The sequence below is a fragment of the Oncorhynchus gorbuscha genome, linkage group LG16, assembly GCF_021184085.1.
Source record: "Oncorhynchus gorbuscha isolate QuinsamMale2020 ecotype Even-year linkage group LG16, OgorEven_v1.0, whole genome shotgun sequence".
Lineage (NCBI taxonomy): Eukaryota > Metazoa > Chordata > Actinopteri > Salmoniformes > Salmonidae > Oncorhynchus > Oncorhynchus gorbuscha.
Genome location: NC_060188.1, coordinates 81518734 through 81544014, shown reverse-complemented (window position 1 = coordinate 81544014; position 25281 = coordinate 81518734). Strand labels below are relative to the sequence as shown.

At 42.1% G+C, this 25281-nt stretch overlaps 1 protein-coding gene across 1 annotated transcript in view; it reads right to left on the bottom strand.

Moving 5' to 3' along the window:
* The window catches only part of LOC124000157 (A disintegrin and metalloproteinase with thrombospondin motifs 6-like), a 247176-nt gene that overhangs the window by 26271 nt on the left and 195624 nt on the right, over window positions 1-25281 (bottom strand). The window contains exons 19-23 of the mRNA XM_046306337.1: window positions 21945-22108; window positions 19984-20122; window positions 13973-14102; window positions 6579-6783; window positions 6237-6413 (exon numbers count right to left, since the gene is read on the bottom strand). Of these exons, the coding sequence (XP_046162293.1) occupies window positions 6237-6413; window positions 6579-6783; window positions 13973-14102; window positions 19984-20122; window positions 21945-22108 (815 nt within the window). The remainder of the gene's footprint in view (window positions 1-6236; window positions 6414-6578; window positions 6784-13972; window positions 14103-19983; window positions 20123-21944; window positions 22109-25281) is intronic.

The window sequence follows — 25281 nt, the reverse complement described above, 5'->3', positions numbered from 1 at the left end:
AAACATGTAGTCAATTACAACAGCTAGGAATATGTAGTCAATTACATCAGCTAACAATATGTAGTCAATTACATCAGCTAGGAATATGTAGTCAATTACATCAGTCAAGAATATGTAGTCAATTACATCAGCCAAGAATATGTAGTCAATTACATCAGCCAAGAATATGTAGTCAATTACAACAGCTAGGAATATGTAGTCAATTACATCAACTAGGAATATGTAGTCAATTACATCAGTTAAGAATATGCAGTCAATTACATCAGCTAGGAATATGTAGTCAATTACATCAGCCAGAAACATGTAGTCAATTACATCAGCTAGGAATATGTAGTCAATTACATCAGCTAAGAATATGCAGTCATTTACATCAGCTAGAAACATGTAGTCAATTACATCAGCCAGAAACATGTAGTCAATTACATCAGCTAGGAATATGTAGTCAATTACATCAGCTTGGAATATGTAGTCAATTACATCAGTCAAGAATATGTAGTCAATTACATCAGCTAGGAATATGTAGTCAATTACATCAACTAGGAATATGTAGTCAATTACATCAGCTAAGAATATGCAGTCAATTACATCAGCTAAGAATATGTAGTCAATTACATCAGCTAGGAATATGTAGTCAATTACATCAGCTAGGAATATGTAATTACATCAGCTAAGAATATGCAGTCATTTACATCAGCTAGAAACATGTAGTCAATTACATCAGCTAGGAATATGTAGTCAATTACATCAGCCAGAAACATGTAGTCAATTACATCAGCTAGGAATATGTAGTCAATTACATCAGCTAATATGTAGTCAATTACATCAGTCAAGAATATGTAGTCAATTACATCAGCTAGGAATATGTAGTCAATTACATCAGCTAGGAATATGTAGTCAATTACATCAGCTAAGAATATGCAGTCAATTACATCAGCTAGAAACATGTAGTCAATTACATCAGCTAGGAATATGTAGTCAATTACATCAGCTAGGAATATGTAGTCAATTACATCAACTAGCAATACATCAGCTAAGAATATGCAGTCAATTACATCAGCTAGGAATATGTAGTCAATTACATCAGCCAGAAACATGTAGTCAATTACATCAGCTAGGAATATGTAGTCAATTACATCAGCCAGAAACATGTAGTCAATTACATCAGCTAGGAATATGTAGTCAATTACATCAGCTAGGAATATGTAGTCAATTACATCAGCTAACAATATGTAGTCAATTACATCAGCTAGAATATGTAGTCAATTACAACAGCTAGAATATGTAGTCAATTACATCAGCTAGGAATATGTAGTCAATTACATCAGCCAGAAACATGTAGAAATTACATCAGCTAGGAATATGTAGTCAATTACATCATTGGAATATGTAGTCAATTACATCAGTCAAGAATATGTAGTCAATTACATCAGCTAGGAATATGTAGTCAATTACATCAACTAGGAATATGTAGTCAATTACATCAGCTAAGAATATGCAGTCAATTACATCAGCTAGAAACATGTAGTCAATTACATCAGCTAGGAATATGTAGTCAATTACATCAGCCAGAAACATGTAGTCAATTACATCAGCTAGGAATATGTAGTCAATTACATCAGCTTGGAATATGTAGTCAATTACATCAGTAGAATATGTAGTCAATTACATCAGCTAGGAATATGTAGTCAATTACATCAACTAGGAATATGTAGTCAATTACATCAGCTAAGAATATGCAGTCAATTACATCAGATAGAAACATGTAGTCAATTACATCAGCTAGGAATATGTAGTCAATTACATCAGCCAGAAACATGTAGTCAATTACATCAGCCAGAAACATGTAGTCAATTACAACAGCTAGTATGTCAATTACATCAGCTAGGAATATGTAGTCAATTACATCAGCTAAGAATATGTAGTCAATTACATCAGAATATGTAGTCAATTACAACAGCTAAGAATATGTAGTCAATTACATCAGCTAGGAATATGTAGTCAATTACATCAACTAGGAATATGTAGTCAATTACATCAGCTAAGAATATGCAGTCAATTACATCAGCTAGGAATATGTAGTCAATTACATCAGCTAACAATATGTAGTCAATTACATCAGCTAGGAATATGTAGTCAATTACATCAGCTAAGAATATGTAAATTACATCAGCTAGGAATATGTAGTCAATTACATCAGCATGTAGACAATTACATCAGCTAAATATGTAGTCAATTACATCAGCTTGGAATATGTAGTCAATTACATCAGTCAAGAATATGTAGTCAATTACATCAGCTAGGAATATGTAGTCAATTACATCAACTAGGAATATGTAGTCAATTACATCAGCTAAGAATATGCAGTCAATTACATCAGCTAGAAACATGTAGTCAATTACATCAACTAGGAATATGTAGTCAATTACATCAGCCAGAAACATGAAATTACATGTAGTCAATTACATCAGCTAGGAATATGTAGTCAATTACATCAGCTAACAATATGTAGTCAATTACATCAGCTAGGAATATGTAGTCAATTACATCAGTCAAGAATATGTAGTCAATTACATCAGCCAAGAATATGCAGTCAATTACATCAGCCAAGAATATGTAGTCAATTACAACAGCTAGGAATATGTAGTCAATTACATCAACTAGGAATATGTAGTCAATTACATCAGTTAAGAATATGCAGTCAATTACATCAGCTAGGAATATGTAGTCAATTACATCAGCCAGAAACATGTAGTCAATTACATCAGCTAGGAATATGTAGTCAATTACATCAGCTAAGAATATGTAGTCAATTACATCAGCTAGGAATATGTAGTCAATTACATCAGCTAGGAATATGTAGTCAATTACATCAGCTAAGAATATGCAGTCAATTACATCAGCTAAGAATATGTAGTCAATTACATCAGCTAGGAATATGTAGTCAATTACATCAGCTAGGTATATGTAGTCAATTACATCAGCTAAGAATATGTAGTCAATTACATCAGCTAGGAATATGTAGTCAATTACAACAGCTAAGAATATGTAGTCAATTACATCAGCTAGGAATATGTAGTCAATTACATCAGCTAGGAATATGTAGTCAATTACATCAGCTAAGAATATGCAGTCAATTACATCAGCTAGGAATATGTAGTCAATTACATCAGCTAAGAATATGTAGTCAATTACATCAGCTAGGAATATGTAGTCAATTACATCAGCTAGGAATATGTAGTCAATTACATCAGCTAGGAATATGTAGTCAATTACATCAGCCAGAAACATGTAGACAATTACATCAGCTAGGAATATGTAGTCAATTACACCAGCTTGGAATATGTAGTCAATTACATCAGTCAAGAATATGTAGTCAATTACATCAGCTAGGAATATGTAGTCAATTACATCAACTAGGAATATGTAGTCAATTACATCAGCTAAGAATATGCAGTCAATTACATCAGCTAGAAACATGTAGTCAATTACATCAACTAGGAATATGTAGTCAATTACATCAGCCAGAAACATGTAGTCAATTACATCAGCCAGAAACATGTAGTCAATTACAACAGCTAGGAATATGTAGTCAATTACATCAGCTAACAATATGTAGTCAATTACATCAGCTAGGAATATGTAGTCAATTACATCAGTCAAGAATATGTAGTCAATTACATCAGCCAAGGATATGTAGTCAATTACATCAGCCAATAATATGTAGTCAATTACAACAGCTAGGAATATGTAGTCAATTACATCAACTAGGAATATGTAGTCAATTACATCAGTTAAGAATATGCAGTCAATTACATCAGCCAGAAACATGTAGTCAATTACATCAGCTAGGAATATGTAGTCAATTACATCAGCTAAGAATATGTAGTCAATTACATCAGCTAGGAATATGTAGTCAATTACATCAGCTAGGAATATGTAGTCAATTACATCAGCTAAGAATATGCAGTCAATTACATCAGCTAAGAATATGTAGTCAATTACATCAGCTAGGAATATGTAGTCAATTACATCAGCTAGGTATATGTAGTCAATTACATCAGCTAAGAATATGTAGTCAATTACATCAGCTAGGAATATGTAGTCAATTACAACAGCTAAGAATATGTAGTCAATTACATCAGCTAGGAATATGTAGTCAATTACATCAGCTAGGAATATGTAGTCAATTACATCAGCTAAGAATATGCAGTCAATTACATCAGCTAGGAATATGTAGTCAATTACATCAGCTAAGAATATGTAGTCAATTACATCAGCTAGGAATATGTAGTCAATTACATCAGCTAGGAATATGTAGTCAATTACATCAGCTAGGTATATGTAGTCAATTACATCAGCTAAGAATATGTAGTCAATTACATCAGCTAAGAATATGTAGTCAATTACATCAGCTAAGAATATGCAGTCAATTACATCAGCTAAGAATATGCAGTCAATTACATCAGCTAGGAATATGTAGTCAATTACATCAGATAAGAATATGTAGTCAATTACATCAGCTAGGAATATGTAGTCAATTACATCAGCTAGGAATATGTAGTCAATTACATCAGCTAGGTATATGTAGTCAATTACATCAGCTAGGTATATGTAGTCAATTACATCAGCTAAGAATATGTAGTCAATTACATCAGCTAGGAATATGTAGTCAATTACATCAGCTAGGGGTTATCAGTGCAACTTAACAGTTCTCCTGTCTATGTTATTGTCTGTACCATAGTAGTTCTGTCTGTAACATACTAGTCATATTACAGAAAGAGTTTCTCTGGTCACGTTCTCTAGTAGACTTTACGGACACTTCTAGATATACCTGGATGTTATTTAGTGGCCTTGTTGTGGGATTGCATTGGTGGACTTTGTTGTGGTAGTAAAGTGGGGGTTAGAGATCAGACTCCAGAGGTTAGAGGTCATGGGCTATGGTTCAAGGTTCTAATGGCAACCATATGTACGCTCACACACAAACAACAACATCCGGTGCCCCAACTTCAATCAGAAGGCCGGGGGCTCTATTCAATCCGTATCGTGGAAGTTCAGCGCCAAAGCCCAATTGTATTTTAAAGGCAATTCTCCCGTGTTGGCGGAGAACCCATTCCCGGTAAACGCTGCATTTGTTGGCTCAATCTGAAATGTATAGCAAACACTTCAGGGATACATATTGAATTGAGCCAATGGCTGATAACCTCTCTGTGGCCCGTCAAAGGACAGGGTCAGTATCAGTGTGGCCTAATACACACCAGAAACACCAGTTTTAAGTCTGTTTGGATTAAGGATTTTCTCACGCACTGGCCAAGGTGATGTCTGTCTCTCTCTCTCTCCCTCTCCCTCTCTCTCTCTCTCTCTCTCTCTCTCTCTCTCTCTCTCTCTCTCTCTCTCTCTCTCTCTCTCTCTCTCACACACTCTATATATATCTCCCTCTCCCTCCCTCCAGCCCCTCTTTGCCTCACCTCCTCCTCTACTCCTGTCTCTCACCCGTCTCTTCCTGAGCTGTATAAAGGGAAGATTGAAGTGAAGACAGTGCTTTCCTTCACAGTCTCGCTGGCGGAGGCCAAAAGGTCACTGGTTCAAATCCCACTTAAGACCATGCATTGACGTAGGCCATCTGTCAGGGCCGGCCTGGGCCCTAATAAAGACTGTCTAATTTGGAGGGGATGACATGCAGGCTGGGATGTGAGGCTCCACAGAGCCTGATCTGAAGGGAAAGTAAGCCTGGTGGCCTGGTGGGCACAGAAGTCAGACACAAGTTGATGGGATGGCTGAGACCTGACTGGGGCCGCACACACACACACACACACACACACACACACACACACACACACACACACACACACACACACACACACACACACACACACACACACACACACACACACACACACACACACACACACACACACACACACACACACACACACACACACACACACACACACACACACACACACACACCGGCATGCACTCAAGCACAGGCAGGCAGACTGGTTGGACAGGCACATGTGATCAGCACTAGGGACACCAGTTTATGATCAGAGTGTAAATTCTGTTGACTGTTCACCAAAACAGGATGTGGTGTCTGTTCATCTTACAACAGTTAATTTGAATTGCCTTTACAAAAACATTGTTGTTTTGATATCCCCATGTCAAGACATATCAAAGCAATGAAAAGTGAATGGAAAAGTGAAAGGAAGCAATGATTTCTGAAGGGGGAACAATCGTACCTGTCCCCATTCCCCTAGGATCCATCTAGGTGGTGGACAGTGTCCCAGACTGCAGCGGGTCCTGATGGGGGGCTTGTTGTGGCCGGAACAGTGGGCGGGGGGGAAGGTCTTGGTCAGGTTGCTGCTCTTACACAGAACGATGCGGTGCTTGAACCCAGGGCCACATCTGGGTGTACACTGGGGGACAGAAGGAACAACACACAAGCTCAATTATTTTAGGTCTCTATTGAAACCACTGCTGTAACTCAAAGTGATTCCAGTTGAAAGAAGCGGTTAAAATGACACCATTATGTTTTTCCTGCTGGGACGTCAACAAGTGAAAAGGGGTAGTCCTTCTCTCACCTCTGACCAATCCAGAGTGATCCACTGAGGGGGGCAGGACTGGTTGTTGCAGGCTTCTCGTTCTATTGGTCGGTGCGTCAGACAGTGGCTGTCCTCCAGGGTCTCCTCCTCGGCAGGCCCCATTTTCCTGATACAGAGAACCGTCCGTGTCCGTATCCCGCCATCACACGTCTTCCCACAGGCCGACCAGTCCCCGATAAACCACCTACAACAACACAACCACACAATGGTGTAAAGTACTTAAGTAAAAATAGTTTAAAGTACTACTTAAGTCGTTTTTATGGGTATCTGTACCCTACAACACCTTTTACATCACTACATTCCTAAAGAAAATAATGTACTTTTTACTCCATAAATTTTCTCTGACACCCAAAAGTTACATTTTAAATGCTTAGCAGGACATGAAAATGGTCCCATTCATGCACTTATCAAGAGAACATCCCTGGTCATCTCTACTGCCTCTGATCTGGTGGACTCACTAAACACAAACACTTTGTTTGTAAATGATTGTTAAAATGTTTGTGTGCCCATGGCCATCCTTAAATAAAAGATTTGCTTAGTATGAGGAATGTGAAATGATTTATACTTTTACATTTACTTTTGATACTTAAGTATATATATATATATTTTTTAAACATTTTATTTCACCTTTATTTAATCAGGTAGGCCAGTTGAGAACAAGTTCTCATTTACAACCTGGCCAAGATAAATCAAAGCAGTGCGACACAAACAACAACACAGAGTTACACATGGAATAAACAAACATGCAGTCAATAACACAATAGAAAAGTCTATACACCGTGTGTGCAAATGAAGTAAGATTAGGGAGGTAAGGCAAGTAATTACAACTTAGCAATTTAAACACTGGAATGATAGATGTGCAGAAAACGAATGTGCAATTAGAGATACCGCGGTGCAAAGGAGAAAAATAATTAAAATAACAATATGGTGATGAGGTATTTGGATGGGCTATTTACAGATGGGCTATTTACAGATGGGCTCGGTACAGGTGCAATGATCTGTAAGCTGCTCTGATGCTTAAAGTTAGTGAGGGAGATATGAGTCTCCAGCTTCAGTGATTTTTGCAGTTCGCTGCAGTCATTGGCAGCAGAGAAATGGAAGGAAAGGCGGCCAAAGGAGGAATTGGCTTTGGGGGTGACCAGTGAAATATACCTGCGTGCTACGGGTGGGTGCTGCTATGTTGACCAGTAAGTTGAGATAAGGCGAATCCTTACCTAGCAAAGACTTATAGATGACCTAGAGCCAGTGGGTTTGGCAACAAATATGAAGCGAGGGCCAGCCAACGAGAGCATACAGGTCGCAGTGGTGGGTAGTATACGGGGCTTTGGTGACAAAACGGATGGCACTGTGATAGACTGCATCCAATTTGCTGAGTAGAGTGTTGGAGGCTATTTTGTAAATAATATCGCCAAAGTCAAGGGTCGGTAGGATAGTCCGTTTTTCGAGGGTATGTTTGACAGCATGAGTGAAGGATGCTTTGTTGCAAAATAGGAAGCCGATTCTAGATTTGATTTTGGATTGGAGATGCTTAATGTGCTTAAGGAGAGTTTACAGTCTAACCACACACCTAGGTATTTGTTGTTGTCCACATATTCTAAGTCAGAACCGTCCAGAGTAGTGATGCTAGATGGGCGGGCAGGTGTGGGCAGCGATCGGTTGAAGAGCATGCATTTAGTTTTACTGCGGTTGGAGGCCACGGAAGGAGTGTTGTATGACATTGAAGCTCGTATGGAGGTTAGTTAACACAGTGTCCAAAGAAGGGCCAGATGTATACAAAATGGTCTCGTCTGCGTAGAGGTGGATCAGAGAATCACCAGCAGCAAGAGCGACATCATTTATGTATACAGAGAAAAGAGTCGGCCCGAGAATTGAACCCTGTGGCACCCCCATAGAGACTGCCAGAGGTCAGATTGCCTAGCAGAGAAGGTACGGTGGGATTCAAAATGGTCGGTGATCTGTTTCTTAACTTGGCTTGCGAAGACCTTAGATAGACAGGGTAGGATAGATATCGGCCTGTATCAGTTTGGGTCTAGGGTGTCTCCCCCTTTGAAGAGGAGGATGACCGCAGCAACTTTCCAATCTTCTGGGATCTCAGATGATACGAAAGAGAGGTTGAACAGGCTAGTAATAGGGGTTGCAACATTTGCAGCGGATAATTTTAGAAAGAGAGGGTCCAGATTTTGCAGCTCTTTTAGAACATCAGCAATCTGGATTTGGGTGAAGGAGAAATGGGGGAGGCTTGGGCAAGTTGCTGTGGGGGGTGCAGAGCTGTTGACTGGGGTAGGGGTAGCCAGGTGGAAAGTATGGCCAGCCATAGAAAAATGCTTACTGAAATTCTCAATTATCGTGGATTTATCAGTGGTGACAGTGGATTTATCGGTGGTGATATTTAAAAACAAATACTTTTACTCAAGTAGTATTTTACTGGGTGACTTTCACTTTTACTTGAGTCATTTTCTATTAAGATATCTTTACTTTTACTCAAGTATGACAATTGGGTACTTTTTCCACCACTGCAACCACATTGGAACTACATTGGAACAACGACTTAACCAGAATGAACTGTCCCTTCAACTTAGCTATTGGAACCATGTGGATCAGATCATTATTCATACAGCTGACAGTACTAGTACTATACAGTTGATATACATTGCATATTGTTTCAGGTGTACGCTGAGTGCACAAAACATTAGGAGCAACATCGTAATATTGAGTTGCACCCCCTTTTGCCCTCAGGACAGCCTCAATTCGTCGGGGCTTGTCTCTATAAGGTATCTAAAGCGTGGCACAGGGATTCTGGCCAATGTTGACTTCAGTGCTTCCAACAGTTGTGTCAAGTTGGCTGGATGCCCTTTGGGTGGTGGACCTTTCTTGATACACACAGGAAACTGTTGAGCATGAAAAACCCAGAAGTGTTGCATTTCTTGACACACTCAAACCGGTTCACCTGACACCTACTACCATACCCCTTTCAAAGGCACTTAAATATTTTGTCTTGTCCATTCACCCTCTGGATGGCACACATACACAATCCATGTCTCAATTGTCTCAAGGCTTAAAAATCCTTCTTTAACCTGTCTCCTCCCCTTCATCTACACTGATTGAAATGGATTTAACATCAATAAGGGATCATAGCTTTCACCTGTATTCACCAGGTCAGTCTATGTCATGGAAAGAGCAGGTGTTCCTAATGTTTTGTACACACAGTGTGTATTCTGTAGTAAATAAGAGTGTTTTCTTGTATATATACCAAGACTAATTCAGAAAACAGCGACAGGGTCGTCTCCAGGGTCGTCTCCAGGGTCGTCTCCAGGGTCGTCTCCAGGGTCGTCTCCAGGGTCGTCTCTTAGGCTCTGGAACTCCCTCTCTCTAGCCTTCTGTGACCCCCCCCCCCCCCCCCCGCGTTTTTGTTTCGTCTGATGTTGTTTTTGAAAAGCTTTGTATAAGTCACATGTAAAAATATTATTATTATTATTACTATTATTAGTATTATTACTACAATCAACACAGATATATAGACTGTGAGCCGTTACAGTCCTGAATCCATTTCACATCATCTACAGGAATGTATCCTAAATGAACAATGTCTCCCAATATCTGGGTTGCCAACAATCATTTTTAAACAGCTCATGTCGAGACAGTACTGTGAACACTATGTTAGCGTTCCTGATAGAAAAATCACAGCATGTGTTTGTTGCAGTTCAGTTTGATACTGCAATGTACAACAAAGGATTGTCTGAGATTCTGAGAAGAGTAGAAAGGAGTCCACTAACTAGCTGAATACACATAGAAAGTGTCCCTTAATGAAGTGAGTTGATAAATTCAAAGATAACTTTCTTGGACATTGGGTGAAGCCAGGATCAGCTTAAGACCAGAACTTCACATCGGTTCATTACAGATGCCCATCTAATGGTAATGACTCACTCATATACACCCCAATATACACACACCACTATTGGCAGATGACTTCAGCCCATTGGCCAACAGTATTTAATCCCTTCACCTTATTGGAAAACTATTTTTAATCCATTCAGCCTATTGGCCAACTGTTTTTAATCCATTCAATTTATTGGCTAACATAATTTAATCCATTCAGCCCATTGGCCAACAGAATTTAATCCCTTCAACCCATTGGCCAACAGTAATTAATCCCTTCAGCCTATTGGCCAACTGTTTTTAATCCATTCAGCCTATTGGCCAACTGTTTTTAATCCATTCAATTTATTGGCTAACATAATTTAATCCATTCAGCCCATTGGCCAACAGAATTTAATCCCTCTTTTTCCAATGGAACATATGAGACATGATTGAACTCTGTCTGACCGTTCCCCCAGCCCTCGTAAAAGAAGCTAAGCACATTTGGCCACAACACACACACACTACATACACTAAAGCCTCTCTGTGAGGAAGGAGAACCCACCAGTTCTGCCCTCTCCCATAGCAACAATTCACCTGGTCATAATAATTACAGAAAGAAGAGTTACCATGCCAACAACTTAATTCCACAGAATGCTTTCTCAACCAATGGCCTGATAAACGGCTGTGCATGAAGAAAGTTCATTCTACTTCTATGCATGTACTTGTATTTGTGAGAGGTATTGCCATGTTGAATGCACCAAGCTGTCTGTCTAAACTACTGGCACACAGCTCGGACACCCATGCATACCTCACAAGACATGCCACAAGAGGTCTCTTCACAGTCCCCAAGTCCAGAACAGCGCACACATGACAAAGACAACATTGGGTCCCAGATCTCAGTAATAAACAGCGATTTGCAGATGACTCCTCTCTCTCTCTCTCTCTCTCTCTCTCTCTCTCTCTCTCTCTCTCTCTCTCTCTCTCTCTCTCTCTCTCTCTCTCTCTCTCTCTCTCTCTCTCTCTCTCTCTCTCTCTCTCTCTCTCTCTCTCTCTCTCTCTCTCTCTCTCTCTCTCTCTCTCTCTCTCTCTCTCTCTCTCTCTCTCATCCCTAGTGATTAGACAGAACTGTTGAGTGTCTGCTGGGAATGTAAAACAGAGGGCAGTGAGAATCTGCAAACTCAGGCTAAGCTTGGCTTGGCCCATACAGGACGTCATCAGAATGACACAGCCAGGAGAAGTGCTGTTTGACTGTCTCAGTGACTCAGTTACTCTAAGTTCTAACACATGTAGTGGGTAGGAGTTTTAACAGTGTGGCTGTGCTGAGGGGAAATAACTATGTCTGTGTCTTTTGAATGCAGTATGTGATTAATAGTGTTCATGTGGTTCAGTGTTTGGTGCAGGGTGGTTAATAGTGTTTATGTGGTTCAGTGTTTGGTGCAGGGTGGTTAATAGTGTTTATGTGGTTCAGTGTTTGGTGCAGGGTGGTTAATAGTGTTTATGTGGTTCAGTGTTTGGTGCAGGGTGGTTAATAGTGTTTATGTGGTTCAGTGTTTGGTGCAGGGTGGTTGATATGGTTTATGTGGTTCAGTGTTTGGTGCAGGGTGGTTAATAGTTTTTATGTGGTTCAGTGTCTGGTGCAGGGTGGTTAATAGTGTTTATGTGGTTCAGTGTCTGGTGCAGGGTGGTTAATAGTGTTTATGTGGTTCAGTGTTTGGTGCAGGGTGGTTGATAGTTTTTATGTGGTTCAGTGTCTGGTGCAGGGTGGTTAATAGTGTTTATGTGGTTCAGTGTTTGGTGCAGGGTGGTTAATAGTGTTTATGTGGTTCAGTGTTTGGTGCAGGGTGGTTAATAGTGTTTATGTGGTTCAGTGTTTGGTGCAGGGTGGTTAATAGTGTTTATGTGGTTCAGTGTCTGGTGCAGGGTGGTTAATAGTGTTTATGTGGTTCAGTGTCTGGTGCAGGGTGGTTAATAGTGTTTATGTGGTTCAGTGTTTGGTGCAGGGTGGTTGATAGTGTTTATGTGGTTCAGTGTCTGGTGCAGGGTGGTTAATAGTTTTTATGTGGTTCAGTGTCTGGTGCAGGGTGGTTGATATGGTTTATGTGGTTCAGTGTTTGGTGCAGGGTGGTTAATAGTGTTTATGTGGTTCAGTGTTTGGTGCAGGGTGGTTGATAGTGTTTATGAGGTTCAGTGTCTGGTGCAGGGTGGTTAATAGTGTTTATGTGGTTCAGTGTTTGGTGCAGGGTGGTTGATATGGTTTATGTGGTTCAGTGTTTGGTGCAGGGTGGTTAATAGTTTTTATGTGGTTCAGTGTCTGGTGCAGGGTGGTTAATAGTGTTTATGTGGTTCAGTGTCTGGTGCAGGGTGGTTAATAGTGTTTATGTGGTTCAGTGTCTGGTGCAGGCTGGTTAATATGGTTTATGTGGTTCAGTGTCTGATGCAGGGTGGTTAATAGTTTTTATGTGGTTCAGTGTCTGGTGCAGGGTGGTTAATAGTGTTTATGTGGTTCAGTGTTTGGTGCAGGGTGGTTAATAGTGTTTATGTGGTTTAGTGTTTGATGCAGGGTGGTTAATAGTGTTTATGTGGTTCAGTGGTTGGTGCAGGGTGGTTAATGGTGTTTATGTGGTTCAGTGTCTGGTGCAGGGTGGTTAATAGTGTTTATGTAGTTCAGTGTTTTGTGCAGGGTGATTAATAGTGTGTGTGTGTTTCACCACAGTGTTCAGCGCAGTGTGGGCTGGGCCAGCAGAAGCAGACAGTGCAGTGTCTCTCCTACACAGGCCAGCATTCCAGTGACTGTCCCGAGGCCTTCAAATCGCAATAGTAAAAAAAATAGTAAACAAATAAAGTTCTAAATCATTGACGTTATATTTGAGCATTTTCTTCAAAAAATGTTTCACAGCTTCCGGGCTCCTTGAAGGCAAAATAATATAGCAAGTCATAATTGTTTTCATGAAAGATTTTTCTCATCCAGAGCCTTAACTTCTGGCAGAGCTAAATGCTTGTTCAGTCAGTCTTCTCAGGGAGAACCCCAGGCATTAGCGACATAAGTCACTTCAAAACCCCCGGCCACTAGGGGGCCCCGGAACAAATTAGTATTTGTTCTTTTTATTTTTATTTTATTAGGAACTCAGTCGGGGTCTCAACTTACTGTTAGAATACACAAGGTGCAGTTTCGAAATGTTATTGTGCATCTGAAATGTTTATCTTGTCATGTCAGTCCCTGACAGTCACTCAATTATCCCATGTCAGAAAAACGTTTTTTTTTGATTGGTAAATTAGTGTAGCCAGCTATGTAAACTTGGTAATCATGGCTGAATTACCGACCGGGCACGAAGGGCACTTGCCCAGGGCCCTGAGTTTCAGAGAGCCCCCATTGATTATGTCAGTCACTCTCACTCAGATATCATATTAACATGGCATAAGTACTGTGTTGAGCAGTATTGTGCTGTATAGTACTGTGTTGAGCAGTACTATGCTGTATAGTACTGTATGTGATGTGAAGGTCTTACTGTACGTACTCTGGGGGGCAGAGTTCAGTGTTGCAGGACCTCTGGTTCCCTGGAGGTTTGCTTTCTGCTTCACAGTAGCTGTTCTGCACCACAGAGTTATCATCCAGACGCTTACACACCACTCCCTGCTTCTGGGAACCTAGCAGGCAAAGGAGTACAAACACAACACCCAGTTAATATCCACCCTCTTACTGTGTGATGCACTGCTTCCTGAGAACGCTGACAGAGAAGTAGTCTGGGACATCCCCGACCTTGGAGCAACGTAAGCTTATAGGCAAATGCAAGCTTATAGGCAAATGCTTATAGGCAAATTCAAAGATGGCAGAAGTAAACCGCTTGGCTCAAGAGTCTAACAGAGAAGAGGAGTAAAAATCCACACAACAGCCATGTCCCTGATTAACTACTGATTCCTGAAAATGTAAGAAAGTACAGTACCGAAATCACCGTGTTATTCTCCTGCACGTGACCCAGAGTGCAGTGTGTCCTGTGTGTCTGTGTCTGTGTTTGGGTGGAGAAGTAAGGTATGGTTTCAGTCTGTAGTAGAAGCAGACGTGTAAATGCCTGGTGCCTTGCAGGATACCTTGTCAAATCACTTTTATAGAGCTCCCTTTACTCTGGCTGCTGGGGTCTGATGGCTACCATATCACTGTCACCCAACTCTGTGTGTGTGTGTGTGTGTGTGTGTGTGTGTGTGTGTGTGTGTGTGTGTGTGTGTGTGTGTGTGTGTGTGTGTGTGTGTGTGTGTGTGTGTGTGTGTGTGTGTGTGTGTGTGTGTGTGTGTGTGTGTGTGTGTGTGTGTGTGTGTGTGTGTGTGTGTGTGTGTGTGTGTGTGTGTGTGTGTGTGTGCGAGTGCGTGTGTGCGTGCATGTGGGTGTGTGTGTGTGGCCTCTCTATGGAGTCTAAATGGGACATACCCTACACCATACTGGTCTGACCGTTGTAACGAGATGTGCATGTGTGTGTCTGTCTGTGAGCGTGCATACATGTGGGACAAACACCAATAGTACAGCTGACATATGGATTGGTGGTAGAGAATCATGCTTGGAGAGGGTAGGGGAACTGAAGTGGCCAGGATGGATGTCAGAAGAGCTTGTATTAGCACAGCAATGCATTCAATGAAACTTTCTGATTAAGGGTGTCAGCTAAATTCAGCGGCTTTATGAATCAAGGCCCACATCCAAAGTGTAAGGATCTGTTGTGTTGAGTTTGATACGGTATAAAACGTTGCTTTGTAGAAGTCCTGAACCCCAGAATGTCATCTACATGACAACACAAATGTATACACATCTACATTACAACACAAAGGTATACACATCTACATTACAACACAAAGGTATACACATCTACATGACAAATGTATACACATCTACATTACAACACAAAGGTATACACATCTACATGACAATACAAAGGTATACACATCTACATTACAATACAAAGGTATACACATCTACATGACAATACAAAGGTATACACATCTACATGACAATACAAAGGTATACACATCTACATGACAATACAAAGGTACACACATCTACATGACAATACAAAGGTATACACATCTACATGACAATACAAAGGTATACACATCTACATGACAATACAAAGGTATACACATCTACATGACAAATATATACACATCTACATTACAACACAAAGGTATACACATCTACATGACAATACAAATGTATACACATCTACATTACAATACAAAGGTATACACATCTACATGACAATACAAAGGTACACACATCTACATGACAATACAAAGGTACACACATCTACATGACAATACAAAGGTATACACATCTACATGACAATACAAAGGTATACACATCTACATGACAATACAAAGGTATACACATCTACATGACAATACAAAGTATACACATCTACATGACAATACAAAGGTATACACATCTACATGACAATACAAAGGTATACACATCTACATGACAATACAAAGGTATACACATCTACATGACAATACAAAGGTATACACATCTACATTACAATACAAAGGTATACACATCTACATGACAATACAAAGGTATACACATCTACATGACAATACAAAGGTATACACATCTACATGACAATACAAAGGTATACACATCTACATGACAATACAAAGGTATACACATCTACATTACAATACAAAGGTATACACATCTACATGACAATACAAAGGTATACACATCTACATGACAATACAAAGGTATACACATCTACATGACAATACAAAGGTATACACATCTACATGGCATCTAGAGCTCTTTGCTTTGGTCCAGCATAGATCTATTTTTAAAAACTTTTGTTTTTGTTTATTTTGTTGCTAGAATATTGCAGGTATTTAGTGGCCATTCTTGAGAGGAACAGTATTTATTTTTTCATAAAAGCCCATTGCTTTTGGGGGTAAAATGATTTGGTTTACTCATTGTTGAGGCAGTGGTGGACATTTCACTGCGGTTTCAGAGTTGGGAGGTTTCAGTATGCAGTAGGACAAGGGTTTTGGAGAAGCAGGCATCTGTGTGTTTGGCTTGTCTCTCTCTCACCACAGCCACTGTATCTCTGGCAAGTCAGACTGTATGCTAGCTAGCCCTGGTTAACCAGAAGACATTCAAAGCAGCTCATTCATAGAAATTACACCATATTCTTGTGCTTGGCTTAAATATGTAAAACACATTCGTTTTTTCTTAAAAGCTAAATCTCCATTTAGAAAGCAATAACGTTATGATCCTACACACCCATGTCAAAGTATCATACTGGGTTCGCCCCAAATTATTCTCCACTATTTCCAGAAGTATTGGTTGGTCAGGATTGGAAAGACACAATGTAACTCATGTTGGAGAACGATACTATTATTTAAAAGAATACAATAAATGGCCTCCCGAGTGGAGAAGTGGTCTAAGTAAGGCCCTGCATCGCAGTGCTTGAGGCGTCACTACAGCCCCAGGTTTGATCCCAGGCTGTGTCACAGGTGGCCGTGACCGGGAAACCCATGAGTTTGGCCCAGTGACAGTGCCGTCCGTCACACCTTGTGATGGGCTGGGCGCCTGCAAGCTGACTCCGGTCGCCAGTTGTAAGGTGTTTCCTCCGACACATTGGTGCGGCTGGCTTCCAGGTTAAGCGAGCAGTGTGTCAAGAAGCTGGCAGGGTCGTGTTTCGGGGGACGCATGGCTCTCGACCTTTACCTCTACCGAGCCCATACGGGGGTTGCAGCGATGGGACAAGCGATGGGACAAGACTGTAACTACCAAACGGGAAGAACTTGAAATGGAAAATAATTCAATAATAACTGAAAAACAGCCCCAGCCTGTAACCATATTCTAAAGAAAAATAACATATGTTGTATTGTCACATACACCGCAGGTGAAATGTGTTGTTTTACAGCATCAGCCATAGTAGTACAGCGCACATGGAGGAAATTAGAGTTACAGTTGAAGTCGGAAATTTACATACACCTTAGTTAAATACATTTAAACTCAGTTCTTCACAATTCCTGAGATTTAATCCTAGTAAAAATTCCCTGTTTTACGTCAGTTAGGATCACCACTTTATTTGAAGAATGTGAAATGTCAGAATAATAGTAGAGAGTAATATTTATTTCACATTCCCAGTGGGTCAGAAGTTTACATACACTCAATTAGTATTTGGTAGTATTGCCTTTAAATTGTTTAACTTGGGTAAAACGCTTCGGGTAGCCTTCCACAAGCTTCCCACAATAAGTTGGGTGAATTTTGGCCCATTCCTCCTGACAGGGCTGCTGTAACTGAGTCAGGTTTGTAGGCTTCCTTGCTCACACACGCTTTTTCAGTTCTGCCGAAAAAATTCTCTATAGGATTGAGGTCAGGGCTTTGTGATGGCCACACCAATACCTTGACTTTGTTGTCCTTAAGCCATTTTGCCACAACTTTGGAAGTATGCTAGGGATCATTGTCCATTTGGAAGACCCATTTGCGAGCAAGCTTTAACTTCCTTACTGATGTTTATACTTGCGTACTATTGTTTGTACAGATGAACGTGGTACCAATTTCTGTTTGGAAATTGCTCCCAAGGATGAATCAGACTTGGCTGATTACTTTTGATTTTCCAATGATGTCTAGCAAAGCCTACCAGAGTTTGAAGGTAGGCCTTGAAATACATCCACAGGCACACCTCCAATTGACTCAAATGATGTCAATTAGCATTATCAGAAGCTTCTAAAGCCATGACATCCTTTTCTGTAATTTTCCAAGCTGTTTAAAGGCACAGTCAACTTAGTATATGTAAACTTCTAACCCACTGGAATTATGATACAGTGAATTATAAGTGAATATGTCTGTAAACAATTATTGGAAAAATGACTTGTGTCATGCACAAAGTAGATGTCCTAACAGACTTGCCAAAACTATAGTTTGTTAACAAGAACTTTGTGGAGTGGTTTAAAAGCAAGTTTTAATGACACCAACCTAAGTGTATGTAAACTTCCAACTTCAACTCTAAGTGCCTTGCTCAAGGGCACATCGCAAGATTTTTCACCTTCTCCGCTCAGGTATTAGAACCACCTTTTGGTTACTGGCCCAACGCTCTAACCACTAGGCTACCTGCCACCCTATTCCATTAACAGATAGCTAGAACAGCACTGTTAATAGGGAAAGGGGGATACCTAGTCAGTGGTACAACTGAATGCCCTCAACTGAAATGTGTCTTCTCTGAATCAGAGAGGTGCAAGGGCCTGCCTTAATCAACATCCATGTCATCGGAGCCCGGGGAACAGTGGGTTAACTGCCTTGCTCAGGGGCAGATCAACAGATTTTTACCTTGTCAGTTCAGAGATTCGATCCAGCAACCTTTAGGTTACTGGCCCAACGCTCTAACTAATAAGCAATAGACGTCTGACACCTAAATGAATGATCCCCAGAGTCTTCATATTTCCAGTGATGTGATCAGTAGGCACAATGATGTGCGTAGCCAAACTGTTTTGCAATAGAAAGCAGAAATCCACTTCTTTATTGAAGTGGTACCTCAAGTACCTCCCAGTTTCAAAATGATTTACCCTGTTTGGTGGCTACTGAACAGGACCCAGGACAGATACATTCACTGAGTATACCAAACATTGGCTTTTAGGTTTTATTGATTCGCACCAAACAAAAGAAGTGAAAGACAAAACAGTAGAGATAAATAACTGGTAAAAACGGTGTGCCCAAAAGTGCTGATATGTTTGTTCAATTAGTTAGACAAAGCATATTCATTATAATTGTACATGATATGCTCAGTATACAAGAAAACCATGTTTGATTATGTGTAAGTGTGAGAATTAGGCTAAATGGAGTGGATTATTGGTAGATTGATTCATCAGGTTGACCCCCAGTATTCACTTGAAGTTATTGAGGGATGAGGTTTTCGCAATCTAAACATAATGATTCCAGAGTATGGTACCTCTGTCACTGATAGATAATTGACTAGGTGAGGTGCGTCAGGGGGGAGGGGGAAGATCGTCACAGTGTCTTGTGTTATATAGATAGACACCTTCCTAATACTGAGTTGCCCCCCCCCCCCCTTTTGCCTTCAGAACAGCCTCAATTCGTCAGAGCATGGGCTCTACAAGGTGCCGAAAGCGTTCCACAGGGACGCTGGCCCATGTCGACTCCAATGCTTCCCACAGTTGTGTCAAATTGGCTGGATGGTAGAGCATACCTTGATACAAACGGTTGAGCATTAAAACCTCAGCAGCGTTGCTGTTCTTGACTCAAATGTTGCGCCTGGCACCTACTACCATACCCCGTTCAAACGCACTTACATCTTTTGTCTGAATGACACACACACACACAATCCATGTCTCTATTGTCTCAAGGCTTCAAAAATCCTTCTTTATTAACCTGTCTCTTCCCCTTCACTTATACTGATTGAAGTGGATTTAACACTTAAGGGATCATAGCTTTCACCTGGATTCACCTGGTCAGTCATGGAAATGAGCAGGTGTTCCTAATGTTTTGTACACCCAGGGTACATCAGCATGTGGTTGGTGCAGTGCCTACCTCCAGCGCAGGTGGCGGAGCAGTCGGACCAGGCCAGATGGTTCCAGGAGAAGCCCACCTCATTGTCTCCACTTCCTGTCCTCTGGATGGGAACGTTGAATTTATAATGGATCCCCGTGTTCTGCTCCTGGAGAAGAACCTGGAGGTGAGACGAAGACATTATTTGATTACATACATTTATAGCATTGGTTTCAGTTCCATATTAAATCATTTCAAGGGCATTATTTCATGTCATGACTTCCCTGTCAAAATAAAGGTTAAATAAAATTAGAAAAAAATTAAATCAAACAACTCAAATGGAATTGACCTAAACCTTAATCCACAGAAAATGTCCCCACTATTTGCTGTTTCTCTACTATACTGAAGCAGAGACTCAAATGTTATCCAATGGGCAGTGGCGGCACTGTGTTTATGTTAGTGTATGTAATGCAGAAAGGGACCACAATTCTGCACAGCTTTCAGTTGCCACAAAGGAATGGCCTGTGGTGGGATGGAAAGCTCTGTCTATTCCTAACCCTAACCGGCTTAACCCCAGCCCTATTCCTAATCCGGTTTAACCCCAGCCCTATTCCTAACCCTAACCGGCTTAACCCCAGCCCTATTCCTAACCCTAACCGGCTTAACCCCAGCCCTATTCCTAACCCTAACCGGCTTAACCCCAGCCCTATTCCTAACCCTAACCGGCTTAACCCCAGCCCTATTCCTAACCCTAACCGGCTTAACCCCAGCCCTATTCCTAACCCTAACCGGCTTAACCCCAGCCCTATTCCTAACCCTAACCGGCTTAACCCCAGCCCTATTCCTAACCCTAACCGGCTTAACCCCAGCCCTATTCCTAACCCTAACCCTAACCATATTCCTAACCCTAACCGGCTTAACCCCAGCCCTATTCCTAACCCTAACCCTATTCCTAACCCTAACCCTAACCCTATTCCTAACCCTAACCCTATTCCTAACCCTAACCCTAACCCTATACCTAACCCTAACCCTATTTCTAACCCTAACCCTAACCCTAACCCTAACCCTAACCCTAACCCTAACCCTATTCCTAACCCTAACCCTATTCCTAACCCTAACCCCAGCCCTATTCCAGTGAAGCTGTGGGGTCTGGTATTTCATGTCCAGGGAAAAGCCACTGTGGTCCTGAGTGCCAATGAGTGGGACGGCTTAGAGAAACACACACAACACACACACACACACCACGCACAACATACACACACACACACACAATACACACACACACACTATCATGCACATGCACACACTCAGATACTCACACATTCCATTACACCCACACCCACATAGACAAACACACACACACACACACACACACACACACACACACACACACACACACACACACACACACACACACACACACACACACACACACACACACACACACACACACACACACACACACACACACACACACACACACACAGACTTTCACATGCCAGAAAACACTCGCACACTCAAACACACACCCTCACCAAAACACATGCCCATGTGCATTTGAATTTAGCCAGAAATTGCTTTTTCAATATCCACATTGCACATTGTTGTATATATATATTGCTGTGTGTATATATATATATATATATATATATATAGCTGTTAACCCCAAACCACCATGGTCTTACTGGTCTGGAGGTCAGCTAAGGTTTGCTAGGAGCAGCTGTTGGGCTTTATGTGAATTCAAACTGACAATCTCTCTAGACAGTACAAACAACAATGGCCCGTTTCTCTATAGGTGGGTAACATCTGAAGGTTGTCTTTGTGAAATTCCCTTTTCCATGGAAAACCCCCATCTCCAACTTCCCAAATAGACTAAAGACTCCCGGTAGGCTGAAAGATGCCTGAAAAAGCACTTCTGAGTTTGATCATCTTTCCGTGCCAGAAAGGCAAAGCCCTCCCACATTGTTTATCTGACACACAACAAAACAGCAAAGTGTGGTTACCATGACGACTAGGATTTCCGTGGTGGCTCCCAGGGCCTCTATTGACTCGGGTTCGTCAAGGGGTCTCTTGTAGTGAAACGCCGTGCCTGCGATATCAAACTTTCTGGGCCAGTCGATGGTCCACGCTCCGTTTATGTAGTAGTCATCTCCCTCCGACTTCAGCGCTACAGATGGGTACAGATAGAACACATAGAAGCCCCAGGTAGAAGAATTTTGCTGGGGGAGCTAAGACAAGTCTTCAGCTCATAGGCAGGGTTGAGTGTAGTTCACTGAACCCCCTACAGCTATATAAGCAGCCTGTTAAAATGCTGACAAGAGTATTGAGCAAGAGCTGCCCAGGAACGGTTGCCAAGACAACAGGTTGTGGTAATGTTTTGGTGTGATGTCATCGCCATCAATCATCATCATCTTCATCCAGGAGCTCCCCTAATGTCATTGGCAAATTTCACGCACACACACACACACACACACACACACACACACACACACACACACACACACACACACACACACACACACACACACACACACACACACACACACACACACACACACACACACACACACACACACACACACACACACACACACACCTTTCAGAGGGAAATGGAAAAAGCACACACACACACACTTCAGGTGAAAGCCTGGAAGAATCCCATGAATACCATTCCTGCATGTCGTCAAAACAATGGAGTCGTCTCCAAGCACAACACATCTCAAAATATCCACTTTCTCTGGGTTGAATGGGGAGAAACGATCCAGCCACTCTGTTGTCTGTTGTCTGTTCTCTCTCTCTCTCTCCATGTGCATGCACTTCACAGCATCAATGCACTTTATTATTATTATTTATTTTACTCCTCCTGTTTAGGGGGATAACTTAGAGTTCATTCTTTACTGTCACCTCCTCTACACAGAAAAACGCTTCGCTTCGCTTCGCTCCCGCAGGTAGTATATTTCATTATAGCACAACGGTTTGATTTGTCTAATCTTAGCAATTTCTTCTCAGCTAGCTACATAGCCGTCTTTGTATCAAAGATAATTGCGTAATTATCGTATTTCGCCGTCCTAACGTAGTCTTCACTAGCCAGCTAGCTAACGTCCACTGATTAGCTGCACTGGGAAAACTATTACACTCAACTGAACGACTTGATCAGTGTAGTGTTAGCTAGCTACATAGCTGTCTTTGCTGTCTTCGTATCTTCGTTCCAAGATAATTGTGTTGTTTAGGTTTAGGTTTAGAGTGTATAGTCTTAGAGTGATTATCTTAATTTACCGAGGTTAGCTAGCCAGCTATTTGTCGTCCTTAACGTAGGAGACTCTGCTAGCTAGCCAACAGCTAGCCAACGCTAGCCAACGTCTTCTGAATAGAACTCAACAACCCGGTCGCATTCACAGGTAGTATCACATTTTCATTTCATTTCATTACAGTACAACGGTTTGATTTGTTTGATCGTAGCTAGCTACATAGCTAGCTACATAGCCGTCTTTGTATCAAAGATAATTGTGTAGTCTAGAGCGATTTTCTAGGTTAGCTAGCCAGCTATTGTCGTTCTTTTAATGCAACGTAACGTAAACAACACTACTAGCTAGCCAGCTAGCCCCCGAATAGCAGCACTGTAGAAACTATTACACTCAACGGAACGACTTGATTAGTGTAGTGTCAACAACGCACCCACTGCCAGCTACCCTAATCTGGTGGTCCCAGCGCGCACCACCCACGTGGAGTTCCAGGTCTCCGGTAGCCTCTGGAATTGCCGATCTGCGGTCAACAAGGCAGAGTTCATCTCAGCCTATGCCTCCCTCCAGTCCCTCGACTTCTTGGCACTAACGGAAACATGGATCACCACAGACAACACTGCTACTCCTACTGCTCTCTCTTCGTCCGCCCACGTGTTCTCGCACACCCCGAGAGCTTCTGGTCAGCGGGGTGGTGGCACCGGGATCCTCATCTCTCCCAAGTGGTCATTCTCTCTTTCTCCCCTTACCCATCTGTCTATCGCCTCCTTTGAATTCCATGCTGTCACAGTTACCAGCCCTTTCAAGCTTAACATCCTTATCATTTATCGCCCTCCAGGTTCCCTCGGAGAGTTCATCAATGAGCTTGATGCCTTGATAAGCTCCTTTCCTGAGGACGGCTCACCTCTCACAGTTCTGGGCGACTTTAACCTCCCCACGTCTACCTTTGACTCATTCCTCTCTGCCTCCTTCTTTCCACTCCTCTCCTCTTTTGACCTCACCCTCTCACGTTCACCCCCTACTCACAAGGCAGGCAATACGCTCGACCTCATCTTTACTAGATGCTGTTCTCCCACTAACCTCATTGCAACTCCCCTCCAAGTCTCCGACCACTACCTTGTATCCTTTTCCCTCTCGCTCTCATCCAACACCTCCCACACTGCCCCTACTCGGATGGTATCGCGCCGTCCCAACCTTCGCTCTCTCTCCCCTGCTACTCTCTCCTCTTCCATCCTATCATCTCTTCCCTCCTCTCAAACCTTCTCCAACCTATCTCCTGATTCTGCCTCCTCAACCCTCCTCTCCTCCCTCTCTGCATCCTTTGACTCTCTATGTCCCCTATCCTCCAGGCCGGCTCGGTCCTCCCCTCCCGCTCCGTGGCTCGATGACTCATTGCGAGCTCACAGAACAGGGCTCCGGGCAGCCGAGCGGAAATGGAGGAAAACTCGCCTCCCTGCGGACCTGGCATCCTTTCACTCCCCTCTCTACATTTTCCTCCTCTGTCTCTGCTGCTAAAGCCACTTTCTACCACGCTAAATTCCAAGCATCTGCCTCTAACCCTAGGAAGCTCTTTGCCACCTTCTCCTCCCTCCTGAATCCTCCTCCCCCTCCACCCCCCTCCTCCCTCTCTGCAGACGACTTCGTCAACCATTTTGAAAAGAAGGTCGACGACATCCGATCCTCGTTTGCTAAGTCAAACGACACCGCTGGTTCTGCTCACACTGCCCTACCCTGTGCTCTGACCTCTTTCTCTCCTCTCTCTCCAGATGAAATCTCGCGTCTTGTGACGGCCGGCCGCCCAACAACCTGCCCGCTTGACCCTATCCCCTCCCCTCTTCTCCAGACCATTTCCGGAGACCTTCTCCCTTACCTCACCTCGCTCATCAACTCATCACTGACCGCTGGCTACGTCCCTTCCGTCTTCAAGAGAGCGAGAGTTGCACCCCTTCTGAAAAAACCTACACTCGATCCCTCCGATGTCAACAATTACAGACCAGTATCCCTTCTTTCTTTTCTCTCCAAAACTCTTGAACGTGCCGTCCTTGGCCAGCTCTCCCGCTATCTCTCTCTGAATGACCTTCTTGATCCAAATCAGTCAGGT